The sequence below is a fragment of the Larus michahellis genome, chromosome 3 (assembly GCF_964199755.1).
Source record: "Larus michahellis chromosome 3, bLarMic1.1, whole genome shotgun sequence".
NCBI lineage: Eukaryota > Metazoa > Chordata > Aves > Charadriiformes > Laridae > Larus > Larus michahellis.
Window position 1 is genome coordinate 18,628,132 of NC_133898.1, and position 17,813 is coordinate 18,645,944.

A 17,813-nucleotide genomic window follows, 5' to 3' on the forward strand; every position below is an offset into this window, starting at 1 on the left:
GCAGCTCCCTCAAAACCACCGCTCTCGGGACCGGCCATAGAGAGAAAAGGTTTTAAAGGTAAAAAAAAAAAAGAAAAAAAAAGAAACAAACAAACAAAAAAACCAAACCAAAACCCAAACCTCCGCAACGGCAAGGCGCATCGAGGGGGGGCAGCCGCCTTTGCCGTGTCTCCCCCCTTCCCCGCGTGTGCCTGGGGTGGGGGTCAGCCGTCCGGTGCCGCGGTGAGGAGCGGAGACCGGGGGACCGGCGGGCAGGGCACGGCACGGCAGGACGGGGCAGGACAAGGCAGGACAAGGTAGGAAAAGGCAGGACGCGGTAGGACAGGGCAGGGCAGGGCCGCCCCGCCCCGTCCCTCCCCCGGGCCGGGCTCGGCTGCACCCCGGGGGCGCGGCACCGGCAGCGGCGACGGCGCCCCGGCCCGGGGCGGGCGGGCGGACGGACGGGCGGCGGCATCGGGGCCGGGGGAGCCTTCCCGCCGGGGATGCGGCTCCCCGGGGGCCGTGCCGCACGCTCCCGCCCTCCGCCCGCCGTCGACCGGGCGCTGCGCGGAGCCTCCGCCTCCGCCTCCCCGCGGCGGTCTCCCCCGCGGCGGGGCCGCCGCCGCCGCCGCCCCGCATGGCCAGAGCGAACCGGGCGGGGGGCGCCGGCGAGGCCGCGCCGCAGCAGCCCAGGGCCCCGGGGCCGCGGGGCGTCGGGCTGAGGGCGGGCGGGCGAGCCCGGCGGCCCCGGGGCGCCGCCGCCGCCAGCCGGGCGGGCAGCCCCGCCGGGGGATGACTCAGAGCCGCGGCCCCTGCAGCGAAGCCGCCGCCGCGCCGGGCTCCGCGCCGCGCCGCCCCATGCCCGCGCCCCCCGCCGGGGGCCGCCCGCCGCCCGCCGCGCCCGCCCCGCCGCGCACCGGATGATGCCCCCGCGGGGGGCGGCGGGCTCCTGCCGCCGGCGGCGCCTGGCGCCCCTCAACGAGGACAACGGGCGGTTCCTGCTGCTGGCCGCCCTCATCGCGGCGTACCTGAGCGCCGGCGCCACCGTCTTCTCGGCCCTCGAGAGCCCGTCGGAGGCGGCGGCGCAGCTGCGCTGGAACCGGACCCTCCACAACTTCAGCCGCATCTTCAACATCAGCCTGCCGGAGCTGCGCGCCTTCCTGCGGAGCTACGAGGCGGCCATGGCCGCCGGCATCCGCGTCGACGCCCTGCGGCCCCGCTGGGACTTCCCCGGCGCCTTCTACTTCGTGGGCACCGTCGTCTCCACCATAGGTGAGCGCCGCCCCGACGGCCCCCCCCCGGCGCAGCCGCCCGCCCGGGGGATGCTGCGGCCGCGGCCCCGGGGCGGTCGTTATAGCGACCAAAGTTTGGGGGAGAAGCGCTGACACGTTGCTATGGCAACCGGAGGCCTTGCAGTCGGGGAGGGGGTGGCCGGGTCCCCGTCCCCACTCACCCCTCACCCCGGCGGGTCGTGGTCCCACCGCCCATCGGTGCGCGGAGCCGGGGGCCGGCGCTGGGCTCCGCTCCGGCAGCCTCAGGGGCAGCTGACCGTCGCGGCTGCCGGTGCCCGGCGCCGGGCGCGGCGGGAGCCCCGTCCCTCCCCACCAAACTTTCGCTGCCGGCCGTGCGTCTGGGCTCCAACCGGCCCGGCGGGGCGAGCGGGGCTGGTCGCCCTCCGAGGAGCCCAGCCCGCCCCGCTGCCCGTGGCGGGATCCGCCTGCTGCTCGGATGGCTGGTTACCGGGCGAGGCGGCGCGGAGGCTGGGAGGCAGCGGGCTACCGAAGACGGTGAACGGTAGCCAGGCTGTCGCGGTGCCTGACCGGTGAACTCGGTACTGGCTTTTACTGCTGGCAAAGTTAAGATGCGTGTGTGAATACAGGATTAAGCTACACGAAGCCGCACGTCTCCTAGCTGTACCGTAATGTACGTTCTCAGTACATCGCCGGCTACAGCTGACTGCAGTTATTCATATCCCATAGGTGTTTAGGAAAAGCAGCACTTTATGAGCAAATGGCGAGTTTTGGGGGGAGGAATATTTTTTTTTTTAGTTTAAACTTATTTTTTTTTCTCTAAAATTACCATTTTTTGCCTTTTTACTGTCAACTTATTTACTCTAAGCACCATTAAGAACGGTCATACGGGAGATTTACTTGAAGTAAAGCTGTGGCTATCTGCGGCTCTCGGAGTATTGCGTGGGAAATCCTGTCCCTGCGGACAGAAGATCTTACTGATCTTCTCTCTCTGCCAGTTTTTAAGTTTTGTAACAAGCCAATTGTCTTGGGGCTTCTGAGCATAAATGTCACGCTTTCGCTTTATTAGAGAGGAAGAAACACACAGCTTGTTACTGCGCTTACATTCATTAGGTTCGGAAAATGTTTTATCAATAGTGACTAATCTCTATAATAGAGTCGTGATGGTGACTACAGCGGTGTTGTCAAGTATTGTTACTTTTTACATTGAATAATTCAGTTAAGTTTTCCTTTTCAAGTACGTTCCATAGTCCAGTCATTAAAACACCATTTTAATTAAACATTAGGCCTTCTTCATCACAAGAGCATGTATTTTTAAGAGATCATTATGACTGACCTGAATGGAGGGGGGGAGGGAAAGTCAGTGTATTAATAAACTCACTCCTTCCTTACACCTGCTGTAGCAAACAGAGAAAACTTCAGGAGATGTGTAAACGCGGATCAATTCACTTCTCCATGAACCCTGGCTTCTCCTCTCTGGGGTTATTGAAATGTGAAGTTTCCTCTTCATTTGCAAGCGTTCGTTTGCGTCTCAGCTTCATCGCCCTGTCTGCAGTCATTTGTACCTGGGCGGAGGGAATGAGACACTCGGCAGGGGTTTTTTTGGCAGTCTTGACAGGTGTAAATGGCTGAACCAAGAATTGTCTTTCTCATATTCCTGTCTTTCTCATATTCCTTTCTCTATCTCCTGTAGAGAATTCCTCCTATTCTCATATTCCCAAGCCTCTCTTTATAGCCAATAATGTCTGCATCTCTCACATGCGAGCTGGAGGCCGAAGACTGTTTTTCCCCACAGCTACAGCAAAGGCCAGATTCTGCCAGGCGCTGCCCTGAGCAGTGCCTTCTCTTGGCGTGCTACCTGCTGATACTCCCGGATTGCCTACAGAACTTTGCGTGAGTTCGGCCAGCCTGCTGCAGAGCGAGGTTCTGCTCTTGGGTGAGGAGATGCAGCAGAAGGTGGCTCGAAGCGAAGCCGAGTTGTGCCTTCGGGCACGGCGAAGGCCATGGCAGAGCTGCTGTGGTGAGGGTGCCGAGCTGCGTGGCCCCGCCATGAGCAGTGTCACCTGGAATACCAGCGTCCCTAGGCCGTTGCACCCCATCCCGGCAGAGCTTTTACCAGCTGCGTCTACAGCTGCAGAAGAGGAGCTGCTGCCCCCACCTCAGCGCTTCTCCTCGCTCATCCCTTCAAGCTGCTGCGGCTTGTGGAGAGGCAAAGCTCACGGTGGGCTCAGCAGCCTGTCTACGGGCTGGGCTTCTTCCACCATGCAGTTGCATTCAGTCATTATTGGCAGCTGTGTTTGCCTAGCAAAAGCGAGAAAACCCAGTGAATTAACTAGTTGTCCCGCTAAAACCCCAAAACTCTTAATGAAAGGTGCACAGAGCTGTCTCGCTCACAACCAAGTGGTGGAAATGAAATGGTGGAAACGAAATGGTGGACATCAGAATGTCAGCTGGGGGAGCAGTTCCAGAGCCGTTCTGTCGCGGTGCCTTTTTTCCGTCCCAGCCAGCTCATTTCTGTACCTCTGATTCCGCTACTGGCTCAAACACCGTATTATCCCGGTTCAGAGCAATTTCACTTGCCTTTGTGTCACAGTTCATTGGCAAGGAGAATGCGGTCTTTACTCAATCTCGCCAGGAGCTACCAGACACCTAGAGTCAAAACAGCTTGCCTTCCCCAACAGCTTCACCTCTTACATGTGTCAAAGCAACTTTATTACTGCAGCTAGACACACTCCTACCGTACTGACGCGTCAGAAAGCTTTCTTACTCACTGCTTGACAAACAGACGCCGTGTCTGTCAAGGGTGAATTGCCCACGGTTTTACTCAGCCTCTTATCTGTAGAGGATTCCAACTTACAGAAAACTCGCTGGGTCATTTCAAGCCCTCACTCAGCTCTTGCTGGTTTTAATAAAACTACTAAATCCTTCATGTGTAGGCATCGAAATAGAGTCACCCGGGGACAGGGCTGCAAGTTTTTCCCAGGGTTTGTGCAAGCTGAACAGAGGGAGGGAGGCTCCAACTCTTCATCCTTCTGTGGACACAAGGGTTAGGCACCGTCGGGCTTGGAGAAAACTGCTCCATCCAGCCTCCTTGAGCAGGGGCTTTGCAGAGCCCAGCAGCTCCCCTGCATGAGGCGCTTTGTCTCCTGTCTCCTGGCTGCAGTTCTGCATCTTCCCTAATTACACGGGGATGCAATCAAACCCTCTGGGTGAGAAGCGTGTCAGTGGGGTCTTTTAAGAAATGGGAGAGAGAGTTATAATGAAATGTTAAGTCTAATCTTAAAGCATTTTCCTGAATAGCCCACAAAGTGAGTGGCTTACTGTCCGTAAAACACTCTCTTGGTAGCGCTCTGGGCATTCATTTTTTATTATTGCATTGTTTGTGGCTGAATAATGAAATGTTGAGTCTATTTTTCATTAGACACATCTCGATTTTCAGAGCTATCTATGTAAGAATATTCTTCAGTCTAATCTCTGATTGCTTGCTGTCTACATACATTCAGTCATTATTTTGCACTCCAAAAGGTATTTTTCTCATAGGCAATTATTATTATTATTTTTGTACTGATTTCTTTAAGGAGTAACTACTGAAATTTATTCTTGATTCATTGGTCTAACTGGCAGCAGACTTTGTTTTTCAGTTGAGTTTTTTTCCTTCCTTCCCCAAATACAAATCACAGGTATTTTCTGGCACTTTGTTAGACTGAAAGCAAAGCATAACTCAGACCAGTTTTCTTCCCAGTGAAATGACGCAGAATACAGCATCAGCAGACACAGGTTTCCCCATATTCTAGCCCATAAGGCAACTCCAGGATGCCCAAAGCTCTGGATTTCTGACTCAGTCCATGAGTGTAGACTCCGTATACAGATTTTTTTCCTCTCTTAAATGTTAAAATAGACATTAGATACCTACATATTAAAACGTATTGAGACATCGACTTATTACTAAATTGGGATTTTAAGCTTCTTACATGTAAGTACACATTTCAAAATCCTTTGGAAGATCAAGTGATACACTTGCTTCATAGAAATCCATACTAGGCACTAAAGAAGTAGATCAAAAGAAGTAGTTCGATACATAGAAGTGATTTTTCAACGTAATATTTTTAAAAAGCACCCTTACTGTGGATGGATTGTTTTGGGATGGAGCGTGTGTGGGTTATAGGTGTTTTGAGAAGAAATTGTGCAAAGACCTTCCCCCTACAGCTGTGCGAGGGTTACAGGTGTTAAGGGCATGGTGTATAGGCGTGAGCAGGACTATTCATCCTTTCCTTACCACCAAGGGATCCCGTTAAATGCCTCAGTATTCGTGTGGACTGACGGCTCCACCCAAAGCGATGGGGCATGCTCTTCTCTGCTGTTATCTCAAACAGATAAGGCACAGCCCTACAGTGAGATGGGCTTTGAAACCACGTGAAGAGAGGCCATATAACATTTGGTATTTTCTACCAGCTAACTGGCTCCCTGCATCTGCGCTCTCCTTGCTTAGGATGTCGGCTGGGATAGAGCCCCTTCTCTCTGGGTCCTCTGTAGGGACCCAGCATACCCAGCACATCATTTCGGCTTGCTCTCCACAACATAGGGCACCATCACCACTCACTTCTAAAATCTCCTCTGGCTCTGTGTTGTAGTCTTTCGAGAAAATCTGGAGGTCCAGGTGCACTGAAGGCAATAATTCAGTGGAAGTGGTGAGCAAAAGGCGGTCAGACAGCTCAGGAAGCGCATGGTCAGATGTTGGACCGCACTGGTAGGAGCCAGAGAGTGAGCCTCCCCAAGAGCAGGCACTTCACATGGTAATTGGGCAAGAAATTCCGCAAATAACCCAAGTTGGTCTGAAGGCTTTAAGGGTAAAATATATTTGCCCTGCCTTCCTCACTGGTATGTTTCAGGATGTGAATTTGAGCTGCAGCTGGGGAAGGTTCTGGCTCTCTGCTCTCCGTGAATGAAATTTCACTGTCTACGTGGCCAACGCAACCCAAAAGTCGACAGTCAAACCAAGGGTTTAGCATCGGTGTTATGTTTTCTCTGGGCTCTGCAGTTCTCTGAGGCTTGTACAGGCAGCTTTTGCAAATGGTTCAAATTAGGGGGCAAGTTGCCTCCAGAGTTGACCTTCTTGAAGTGAAAGAAAAAAACCAAACCAGAAAGCAGTTGGGAGAGCAAGCAGTATTATTAAGCTGCAGTGTCAGGTTGTTTGTCTTTGCCAGCCCTTATGCGGTGTGCCGCCAGCATGACAGTGTGTTTCAGCTTGGTCTTGGTCAGCTGCAGCCAAATCTGATTCCTTGGGTGCGTGTGATGTTTTGATCAACGTGCCAGTGGGCATCCGAAGGTTATTTTCTCACCCTGGTGATCTCGATAGAGAACAGAGAGCAAGAGGCTCAGAGGTCAGCAAGTCAATGTTTCAAGCGTGTTTCTGTGGAGAGAAGCAATCCTACAGCGATTTTCCTCAGATGAGGGCCTGGCACCGTAACAATGTTCTCTACTTGCTGTAGCTTCACGGGAGTAGTAATTCCTTTGGGTTCCACTGGTGGGAATTTCCTAAATGTGTGGGCATAGGTTGGGTGCTCCGAGCAGGAAAGTAATCTAAATCACAGCTTGCCTTCTTCTAGTTGAAAGCAACAACAGGGAGCTTTACTTGGAGTACATCCATGTAATTATGCGGGTGACTTGAGGTGTTCCCCCTGAAGGGTCGTGATTAAATAATTTTGATCCTAAATTTGTCGGATTTTTATTCTATAAGGCAGGAAGGAGGAACCCCATTAACTTTAAACAAAGCCCTTTTTAAAAAGAAAAAAGTCTCTGAAAATATTATTTTAATCAGCCTCAGTACTGCTTAGGGTTTACCTGCCCCCGTAGGGTTATGCCAGACCCAGAAAGTGAAGCTATTATGATGCTTCCGTTATCTAAACTGAGTGATTCCTACAGAGCCACATCAGCTCAGATTACTTAATCTAAGAGTTTCAGAGGTTTCTTAAGTACTAAACCCTATCTATGAAACCCCATATTTCAAAACACTAACATCGGTACAATGGAGATGTATTTGTTGTTTTAACGGATGGGGACATTAAGCCAGGGGAGGACCAAACTGCGCTTCTTTTTGCTGTAGCTGTGGAGTTTGGGATGCTCAGCTGGTCCACTGAAACCTGGGGTCTCTGGACTGAATGTCAAGCATCACAAAATCTCAGAGGAGTTACCCAAAAAACAAAGCCCATCTATAACATCAGGGAATAAAGAATTTGCCTGGCATCACAAGAGATATGGTTCCACATCTCAGAAGTCAGGGGAAGTTTTATGTTGACTTACTGTGTGCTGGTTCAGGTTCGAAACAAAGACAGACTGGAGGTTGTAGTGAAGGATTCTCCATTTTTGCAGCCTTCAGGGTCCCTCTAGGTCAGGTAATTGAAGGAGCAATGTCTACTTAGTGGGTACGTACCTCCCACTAAGCTCTGCATTCCGTTTGGTCTTCAGTGATTCCTGCTGGGCAGCAGATACCTGTATTTCGGTCCCCTCTGCATTTACAAGAGCTTGGCGATGTGATTGCAAACCAAACATTGGTGAGCCAGAATACCACTCTGATGGCTCTCTGTCTGTGGGGGTGACACGCGTGGCTCCAGCTAGTCAGTCTGTATTACTAAGCAACCTCCCAGTAAACCAGTTATTGCGCCTGTAGTAGCAGTGAGGGATCATAATTATTGGGCTTATCAGCTGTCCTGTTTGTGTAGGGCTCGTAATTCCAAATCCTGTCTGAATCCCTATGGGCTGTGTTCCCATGGAGCCCACATGGTCCCCAGCCTCTGCTGTCCCCCTCTGCTCTTCTGGGGACGTTCCCCCTTTCTTTCTCTTAGAGCTTATCTAACACTCCCCGGTCACCTGCCTTTCCCAGGAACTCTCAATTTCTGCTGCCTCCCAATTAGCATACCCTCCTCTACTGATGATCTATTTGCTTGATGAAATTTTGAATATTTGCTTTATGTCTTTACAGTCTTTTGAGTTAATAACTTCCAAAAAAGTCAAAAGTAAAGCTTTACAGTTTCTTTCTGCTCCCCATCATGCCTGTCCCTCATCTCTAGTGTTAATCCTGCTATTGACCCCCATTTCTCTTTTCAGACTAACTATTTCTTCCTTCTCTGATTGTCTTCAGTTTGACACAGATCATACACACTTCATTTTTTCTCACTTTTATTGATGGGTCATCTTCGCAAGACGGTGTGTCTTGCATTTATGCGAACTTTAATTGCTCTTCATCGTGGAGAGAAGAGGAAAACAATTATAGGATAGATGTTTTGGCAATTAATTTCATGTAACAATATCCACTCCTGGTGTTGTGCTGGAAAATACAAAGTAATTAATTTAATGAATGCAGTATTACCTTATGTTTGCAGCTGTTGAAGTCAACGAGAATTTTACCTCTTGCCGTAGTAGCATCAGGGTTAGAGCAACAGAGAACAAACACGGAACATTTTATCTGAAATTTTTAGTACAGAGACAGCTTCATATTATTGGAAACATAGCCTGTACCCATGATCCATATGAGCCTTGCTTACCTTTATCAAAAGAGACAGTTTTCGTAGACTGTCAGCACCAAGTGCGTATCTGAGCGTGTTTTGGGCAAAGATAGGTAAGGACAAAGATTAGGGTTCATGCTGGTGAATATTTGAAACGTGAAAGTCCTACCCAGCACAGTAAATCTTAGAAGTGATAATAAAAGCTTTTGTGAACAGAAACACTGAAGTAACAAACAGAATTGTAACCTAAGGGGCAATTTTGCATAGCAATCCAGACAAATCAAATGTTTAATTTTCTACGTCCGCAATAGCCTGCTTCTGCTGAAGTCAGTAGTAGACCGGTCTACGGAGCTTTGGGAAATCTCGCCCTCCTCGTTGTATTGGCATGCTAGGTTTATAAAACAAATGTAGGTCTGATGTTGCCAGCACCTCCTGGTGCGTGACATTACTGTAATGCATCTCTGAGCTCAGCGGGTCTGTCGATGGCAATGGGTGGCACACCTAGCTATAGACATAGGAAAGGTTTCAACGCAATCTCTCTGGAATCAATCCAAGAGAAGCAGGAAGAAAATTAAATCTAATTGCATGAGATGAGGCAAAGCATTAGCAGCCTTTTCAAGTAATTAAAGTTTTGGAGTGCAATAAGATAAGGAATTGAGTGGTTTGATGTTAGCGTATGGGATTACTTATATGGCTGAGGCACTGCTATTGCTCGTGTTTAAAAATCCATAGTAAGTGCTCCTTACTTGTTGGTGAAAAAAGTGATAATACCTTGATAACAAATACAGCCCCACAGCAGTTCCTCAACGAACTTTAAACTTTCTGAGCTTCCACCACTGCAGCTTCTTCCCCTTTAGAAATGATGGGCCAAATGTTCACATTCATTCTCAAGTCTTAGGCAGGCAAATTTAATCAAGGCAGAAACAGCAATTAGCAGAAATTTGCCCACGTGAGACCTGGTTGAGAAACTAATTCAGTAAATTTCAATTAAAAGAAAACTGGTTGGCATCCTTTTTGTTATTCTTTATTGAATATTCTGTCATCTCTTTCCTCAGACCAAGTACTGTGCAAGCAATATATTTATCTCATGAGGATAAATAAAAAATACAGTGTCACTTGTGCTCAGCGTGTATGGAGTCAAGCCTGCTTTAAGCCTTTGATGATGGAAATGACTGCAGTGTAAAGATCTTCAGTCCACATGGTGATATAAACGGGGGGTGGAGGGAAAACCTGTGTGATAAAATGGTTTGTCTGTTTACAAAAACTGCTGCTGGGAGAGCTGCGAGGACCAGGAAAATCTCAGATGAAATTAAAAGCTGAAAATGATCTTGATAAAGTGGCAAAGTTGTTCAGTATCATTAAATTTAAAAGTAGCCAAGGGAAATACGTACTAAGGAAGGAAGAGTTAAATGCAGAAATAGAAAATGAGAAGTAACTGGTTAGTCAGCAGAGTCCTGTCACCCTATATTTCTATTACAGTTACTTAAAATTAGGTCTTTGTGCCTTCATTAATGAATTAGAGGAGCTGCCTGAGCAAAAAGATGCTTAAGAATTTGCTTCTTTTCTTTCAGCTGGAACTTTTTGCAATAAGAGACTCAGGAAGGCATGTTTAAACCATTAAAAAGTTGAGGTAGATTGGTCAGGTTTTTTTTTCATTAAATTATAACTGTAGAAGTTTACATAGAAATTCAGGAAAAAAAATAGCTAGTGTATAAAGATTTTGCCCTGTATGTTTAGGTCCTTTTTGTCCTACATGTCCATCTCTATAGGCTGATTCTAGCAGAAGAGCTCAGACACCTATCAAGAAATAAATGTTCTCTGAATACCTGCACGAGCACCAACAGCAGAAAAAAATGCTGCAAGTTTATTGTTTTATCCAGTCAAAAGATAAGCCAGCGATGTAACCGGTTGACAGCCTTTCCCACCTGTAGGGCTTAGAAAGCCCAGGAGTGGCATCGTGTTTTATCAGACTTCTCATGTGGGGAAATATGACATACACCCAAGATCACTTGCAAAATTCAGATAATGCTATTTCTTAGCCTGAAAGGAGAAGTATCGTGAGATGTACTGGCACTGCAGTGGCAGTACACATGCAAATATTCTTTTGAAGCCCATGATGTCTCAAGAATGTAACAAAATCCGGATGCCATTATTCTTTTTTCCTTGCAGCTCAGAAAACAATTTTTGCACAACCTTGGGTCTGCTCAGGCGTCTGAAATGCGACTGCAAGTTTCAATAAACGGCAAAAGCAGGTGTGAATGCTAATGTTTGAAACACTCCATTTGAAACAACAGGGCATAAGCTTTTTCTTGTTAAAGTGTTGCTTAGATACACAATTATCCACACCAAAAAAAAATCATTCTCAAAAACGTAGGAAAATAAGAGTCGAAGCAGCTTTAAAGGATGAAAAATTAAGATTGCAAAAGAAGTCAACTTTTGAAACAATGTTCCCCTGGAATCATATCATCAGCTACATGAGGAGTGTAGGCAGGTCAGAGAAGGTGGCAGTGTATGGCTTCAGATATTGGACACATCCCTAGAGAGAGAAGGAGCTGCCGGCTCTTGGGGTCCGTGAGCTATGCCTTCACGTATATCCTTGGTTACCAAGACAGACTTTGCACGTTTCTTCATTATCATGCTTTTGTTTTCTGCAGATCTTTGAAAATGGTTACTCTGAATTCAGAGAAGTTTCCTCTGTCTGAGAGTGTCTCGGAAAGCTCGGTGTTTTCGCTGAGGTTGGGCAGTGTCGTGGGCCGAGGCAGATGCTTCTGCGCACAACCTCAGGTGTGAGCAAGGCTTGGATGTGGCCCCGGCAACTGTTAAGGCGGGATTTTGAAGACCATTAGCCTCTAGTGCGGGGAAGTGTTTTTCCACGGTAATATAACTTAAGCAACCGGGGAGCTTGCAGGCTATATTTTTCCGTTACTAACACCACCACCATTTCAGAAAAGATTATAGCAAAATGGTTCTCACCCAGCTGTTAGGATAAGGAAAGAAAACAAACCAAAGATAGGACTCTGTGATCATCAGGTGTGGATTCAGCCACGAGAAGCAGCTCTGACTAGCCTAGGTCAATTCACAAGGAGATCGGCTGCAACCAAAAGAAAGAGCATCCTGCTTTCATCCCCTTTTTCTGGAAGTTTTCCTTTGCAAGGTGGTTTTAGTACTAATTTAGCCTACACTAACTCATATTCTTTCTGTTTTAACAAGCTATCAGAGCACCCCGGCTGTGCCAAGGAGCAGAGAATCTGACAAAACAAGAAGGGGTTTAGTGTCATCTTGCTTAAGATTTGCCCAAGAAAGGTAGCATAAAACGAAGAAAATAGTTTCAGCTGTGATTTTTACGACGGTAAACCAGATTCTGCCCCCAAGAGTTTAGCAGAGAAGATTATATTATTTATAAAAGCAATAAAACCTGGAGTACTGGAAGAAAGTATATTTATGAACAATATGTTAATGGGGAAGTTAAGGAATACTGTCACACTGCAGGACACCTCCCTCCCTTTACAGTCGAAATTGAACAAGCGTAATGCCAGCTTGTAGGTCCTTACTTTCTGTGTGCAGTTTGAATTCATACTCCTCCAATTTGCCTATTTCTCTGAACTTTGTTCTCCATTGTCACGTTTTAGGAGAGAACCCCTGTCCTTCATTAGAAGTTGTGTCCTGATGCAATAAGATCAACCAGCAAACGCAAACATAAGCTTGCCCAAGATTTCCAGCCTCAAGCCCATGACCCTCCCCGTGTGTTCCCCCTTCAGGGGGGCTGCTTAGCAAGACCTCGGGCCAGAGCTACTGCTCAGCTGGCGATGCTGATGGCCTGGCACAAGCCAGTCCCTGTTTGGTTGCGCGAGGAGCATAGAGGAGCAGCCCGCCCCAGCCAGGGAACTGTAAAACTGATTTAGAGACACTTCCGCTTCTGCCTTTATCTTGGTTCTGCACCAAAGTGGCTTGGCCAGGCCGGATGATCAGCCTCCTGTGTTTATTGGGCTACGTGTTTACAATAATGGCATTTAGTAGTGAGCAAGGGGTGGTTTTTTTTTTTTGGTTAGTCTTTGGTGTGCACTTTCTTCTCACGCTGTACACAGAAAGGGCAACAAGCAGTACAACTCAGAAAAAAAGGAAGCTTGCCTACTTCTGGTAGATGAACAGAGCAAGAGTACTGCCGCCACTAGTGAAGCTGAAGCCCCAGTGTTTCTCTTTTTAAGGGTCATTTATCACTCACATTTATAAAAGTTAGACTACTTGAGCTGATAAACGTGCCTGCTGAGTACTCACTAGAAGTTGAAGATCTGTCTTGGAAAGCTCAACTAGAAGGTGTCAGCATAGAAAAACGCACTTGGGAGACCTGCTGTGTAGCAGAGAGGGTAAACGTACGTGAGCAGCCAGGTTTTGAGGAGGTTATTCCTCTCCTCTTTCCCAGGGAATTTTAGGGGGGTACCCCTAATGCCTTAGACTCCTGTCAAGGTGGTGACACTTGAGGTTTCTGAGAAGAAAGCTCACCCTTACTCCCCTCAGGTCTGGCATATCCTTCAGCCTAAGTAAGTCACACAGCCTAAGCTCTGTCACACAGGACACCTCCACAGGACATGGGGTCCCCTCCTCACGTGCCTGCTGACGTGGCCAGGTATCAGCCGCACAGGGCAGCACCTCCACGTGCAAGTACTCTGCACGTAGGGGTCAGGCTTCATGTTCCCATCTTCAGGGGATTTTGCAAGACAGGTTTCCTTGCAGCTTCTTAGCCCCCAACTGACTGCCCTGTCCCCTTCCTACCAGAGGAGATCCTTCACCACTGTCTCCCCTCCAAAATTTCCTCTCCAGAGCACCCAGGTTCCCTCTCCAACCCAGGGATCACTGTCATCAGCACCTCTGGTTACCTCCACAGCCCTTTCCATCACACCCCACGGCAGTACCTCCTGCCCCATCCCCACGGGGCAGCCCCTCACAGCATCCTGCTGCTCTCCAGGGGATGCCCGTGGGAGCACAGGCCCCTTGCCCACCAAGAGAAACCACAGGTTGCCAGAGGAAACAGGGAATCCTGGCATCCCTGGCCTGATGGAGCTGCCCTGCTGCTTCCCAGCCCTGGGCACGAGGTCTCTCATCCTCATCCAAGTCACTTTTTGGCGTAATTTTAGGTTTGTCTTTCTCATTCACCTCTACAGAAAAATATTGATACCTCTTGGTCTCTTGTTATACCCTTCACATGCATCGGGTAACTAAAAACTATTTATTAGCTTTACCCGGGTAACTAAAAACTATTTATTAGCTTTACCTCTTAGTTCTTTATTGTCATGGCTTCCAATTGATTCACTTTTTTTTTTTGGTCAAGGAAGCTTAGGTAAATTTAGGCTGACAATTCTAGCAACTTTTTAAGAAACCAGTGTACTTTAAAGAGGAATGAAAATGTGGCCATGACCTTTAAGGCTGCGGCTTAAATCAGAGTCAGCAGAGAAACGCTGGGGGTGATTGATTCTGGCGTTCACTGATATTATGCATAGCAGCACTTTGGATAACCAATAATCTGATCACAGTTGTGTGTAAACAGAATAAAATTGGTGCTGTGGAAAGACTTTAATAATTGCCTGCAGCTCCTTGAAACTCCTTAATGTTTGATTAATCATCTCCTGCCTCTCTTCTGCCAGCGTGGCTCCTTCTGAATAGCAGTTGTCTCAAATCTGACTAATATTTCACCAGTGAAGAGGTAACAAGGATCAACAATGGTGACCTGGATGGTTTTTAACTACGCTCGTCGAGTTTATGATGGTTCTCTTTCAGGTCACAGAATAGACTGAGCATCTTTTCCTGCAGTCTCCGGTGGATCGGGTGCATGCATGCACATTTGCATGTGCTGAAGGGGAGTTTGGGGGAAAGAAAAAGGACCTGGTTTAGCCCACCCTGGTTCACAAAGCAAATTTACAGGACCTTTGTCCACCTGTTCATTGTGGGCATTGGGGAGAACAAGTCCATGTTAAAAGAATGTTATTGAAATTACAAAAAAGATAGGAAATGCCAGAAACACAGAATCACAGCCTGCTTATTCAACTTGAAGTGGGATGGATGGATGGATAGATAAGTAGATAGATTGATTGATTGATTGATTGATTGATTATGGGAGTCAGTCACTGCCGTCACTCAGTGTTTTCTCCATGGGGTATCTGCTCCAGTACATGGTCACCAAGGACTGCAAGCTTGTGTACGATACCGGTTATACCAGCCCTAAAAACTGCAGTGGTCTCTCATGTCTTCAGACTTAGCTTGGGTCTAAATTAAAGTGTCTTAATGCACACGGTGCTGGACAGACCACTACCATTCAGGTAGCTCTGTTTCCAGGTAGTAATCTAAATAAGATGAAATGTGATTGTACAGCAACTTTGATATTAAAGGCTCTGGCAATGGAAAAGCTCTAAAACAAATTTACCGTTTGAGCCCAAAGGGGAGTATTTTAATAGACCAGGCTGACAAAGATGTTAAAGGGAAAGTAAGTTTTTCATTCGTAGTCTGAAAATGCAAAGCCAGGTGGAAGAACTGCCTCGTAGTACTCGCACTCCTTGGGTAAAAGCGCTGGATGCAGCAGAAGTTTTCCATCTGCAGCGGTTCTGTCGGCTCTGAGCTGTGACCCTGTATCCAAGGCAACTGTTTCTGGATGTTAAGTGGTAAGGAGCTATAGAATATATGAAAGGCAGCTGTGAAATATACAGGTATGACTCTATCAGGGACAATAATAAGGAAACGCTAACGGGTGCAAAAGGGATTGAAGGGAGCACCAGAATCCAAATACAGATTTTTAGACTCAAAATTCAGAATATGATACCTTCCTTGATGCAGATTATATGTTAGTCAATAAAGACCAACCAGGGCTATGGGAAGTCATGAAATAAAGCAAGTGTGGAACAGACGCGAAACAAAATTGGTTGCTCTTGGTTTATCTGCCTGTATTCTGTAACTCACATCTCTTGAGGACCAGCCCTGTGAGACCTTAGTCTATATGTTGCCAAAACTGCTTTCTCTCTGGAAGCAGCATTCTGGTTATAGGGGGTTTTTTTTGTTTATTTATGAGAAATCATTTGTTTAAAAAGTTCTAGTCAACAATTTTAGTTTATTTTGATTCCTTATTAAATATAACTGCATTATTAAGAAGTGATAGAGGTGATGCTGCTCTCATGATCTACACTCTGGGATTTAAAATGATTGCTGAGCTGTGCTGACTTGCTGTAGGAGCCACGTCCTATGGCAGGGTGCCGCTACGAGAAGAGCTGAGGGCCTGGCTTAAAGAAGCAGGGACACACGGTGCCATGGCAAAAGCTGGAAGACTTTTTTGTGTTCGGTTTGAAAGGTGGCCAAAACTTGCCTCAATCTCTGGTTAAATATATCTTTACTGTAAAACTGTCGACCCCTTTAACCTCAAAATATAGTAAGATAAGGTAGTTGCCAAACTGGGTGGCCTGAGAGAAGAGCTCACAGGTAGTAAAGCCGCTATTCCTTCTTGTTTTCTGGCGCCAGCTGTCTCTTTTACCCATAAGAAAATGGGTAAAAGAAAAGAAAGCATATCACAAGGCACATAAGTCTTCACAAGTTTGTCCAGTTGCACTACCTCTTGAATCCATCACCAGCATAAGTAAATTAAAAGTCCAGATGAGCAGAGTGGTAACCACAAAACCTATTATGCAAGTCAGGATGGGGGGCTCATTAATTGCCAGCACTTACCCGTGAGAGGCTGATGAGGGATAAGTGACATCTGAGTGTTTTTATCAACTCAGCTGTACTAATTCTGTTTGTTTGGGGAGAAGAAGTATCAAACAGCTGAAATTAATGCTGCCATAGAGCTTGTATCTGAAGTGGTGGGTCAGAATTAGCATGAGGGAGGTTGAAATGTTGTGTCCGAGCCACGCAAAATCAACTCCAAGGTACCTGTACAATATATGTCAGGGCCATGAAAAATGCAAAGCACCCTTGTGCGTCTTTCCTTGTGCTGTCTCAGAAGCGCAGGCTTCTGGATGAATTCATTTCCCCCAGGCGTCACGATGTCCTTAGCCTTGAGCAGGGGCTGAGCTCAGACGCGTTGCACAGAGGACACCAGGACTAACCCCTCATGGTCCAGCGACGAACACAACTAGCGAAGGAAGACCCTGCAGGAAGAGTATATGAGCACACTTCTGTCTGCTAGCCGTTGACGTGAAGTTGCTATATCTGCCTGGTCTTACTTGTTGCCTGTTTGATGGAAGTCTCAGCACTCTCGTTCCCGTGGTGGGTCCTTTCACCCTGCATAGCTACGTACTGAGTTTTGGTAACATTATGCCTCAGAAAATCTTGCTTAAACAAACCGCACCACAAATATAAAACTTCACCACCTCTCATGAATGATCACCAAAAAGTACTAAGAAGCTTCAGCACATTTACAGCTTCATCCAAACTGTCACTCTCTCTCTTTTTTTTTTTTAATTAATAAATGTGTCTGGCCATATGTGTGACAATAAACCCATTTATTTTGATGGTGATGTTCACATGCTTGCTGTGAAGCACATATTTAAATGCTTTGCTGACAAGGCATGGACGAACAGATGTCTTCTCCATAACAAGCTGGCCGGGTATCCCTAGCTGGCAACTGCGACAGGCTCCCTGGCTTCTTCTGGGGGCCGGACACTAGTGGATATTCATCACCAGATGAGAAGGCTCCTGCGAGCAGCCAGTCCGACCCAGATAACAGCTTCACCCCACAGAGAAGGAGGAACTGAGAGGAGCTTCCCATTGGAGACATTCAAAGCCAGGCTGGATGAGGCTCTGAGCAACCTGATCTAGTTGAAGATGTCCCTGCTTACTGCAGGGGGGTTGGACTAGATGGCCTTTAAAGGTCCCTTCCAACCCAACACATTCTATCGTTCTATGATTGCCCTGTGTTAAGCCTGGGACCCCAAGGCAGGCTTTGTGAGATCTCCTCAAAGGTGGTCTTTTAGCACGACAGAACGGAGAGACCATGGGTCCAGAAAACAGAACCTAATGACCCCTTTGGCAATTTTTTTTGTTTTCTGGTAATGCCGTGCATTTTTTTCGCTGTCTTTTACAGAAAAGGCTGTTTCTGCTGTGAAGA

General features: G+C 47.6%; 1 protein-coding gene across 4 annotated transcripts in view; it reads left to right on the forward strand.

Moving 5' to 3' along the window:
* The first annotated feature begins 829 nt into the window (after positions 1 to 829).
* KCNK12 (potassium two pore domain channel subfamily K member 12) overlaps positions 830 to 17,813 on the forward strand; it is a 29,995-nt gene continuing 13,011 nt past the window's right edge. For 3 of the 4 annotated variants that reach the window (XR_012586001.1, XR_012586002.1, XM_074578920.1), the window contains exon 1: positions 830 to 1,251. Coding sequence is in view for 2 of the 4 variants with exons in the window: in XM_074578920.1 (XP_074435021.1) it covers positions 900 to 1,251 (352 nt within the window). In the remaining 2 variants the exon portion in view is untranslated. The remainder of the gene's footprint in view (positions 1,252 to 17,813) is intronic. The other variant, XM_074578921.1, reaches the window with a different exon arrangement.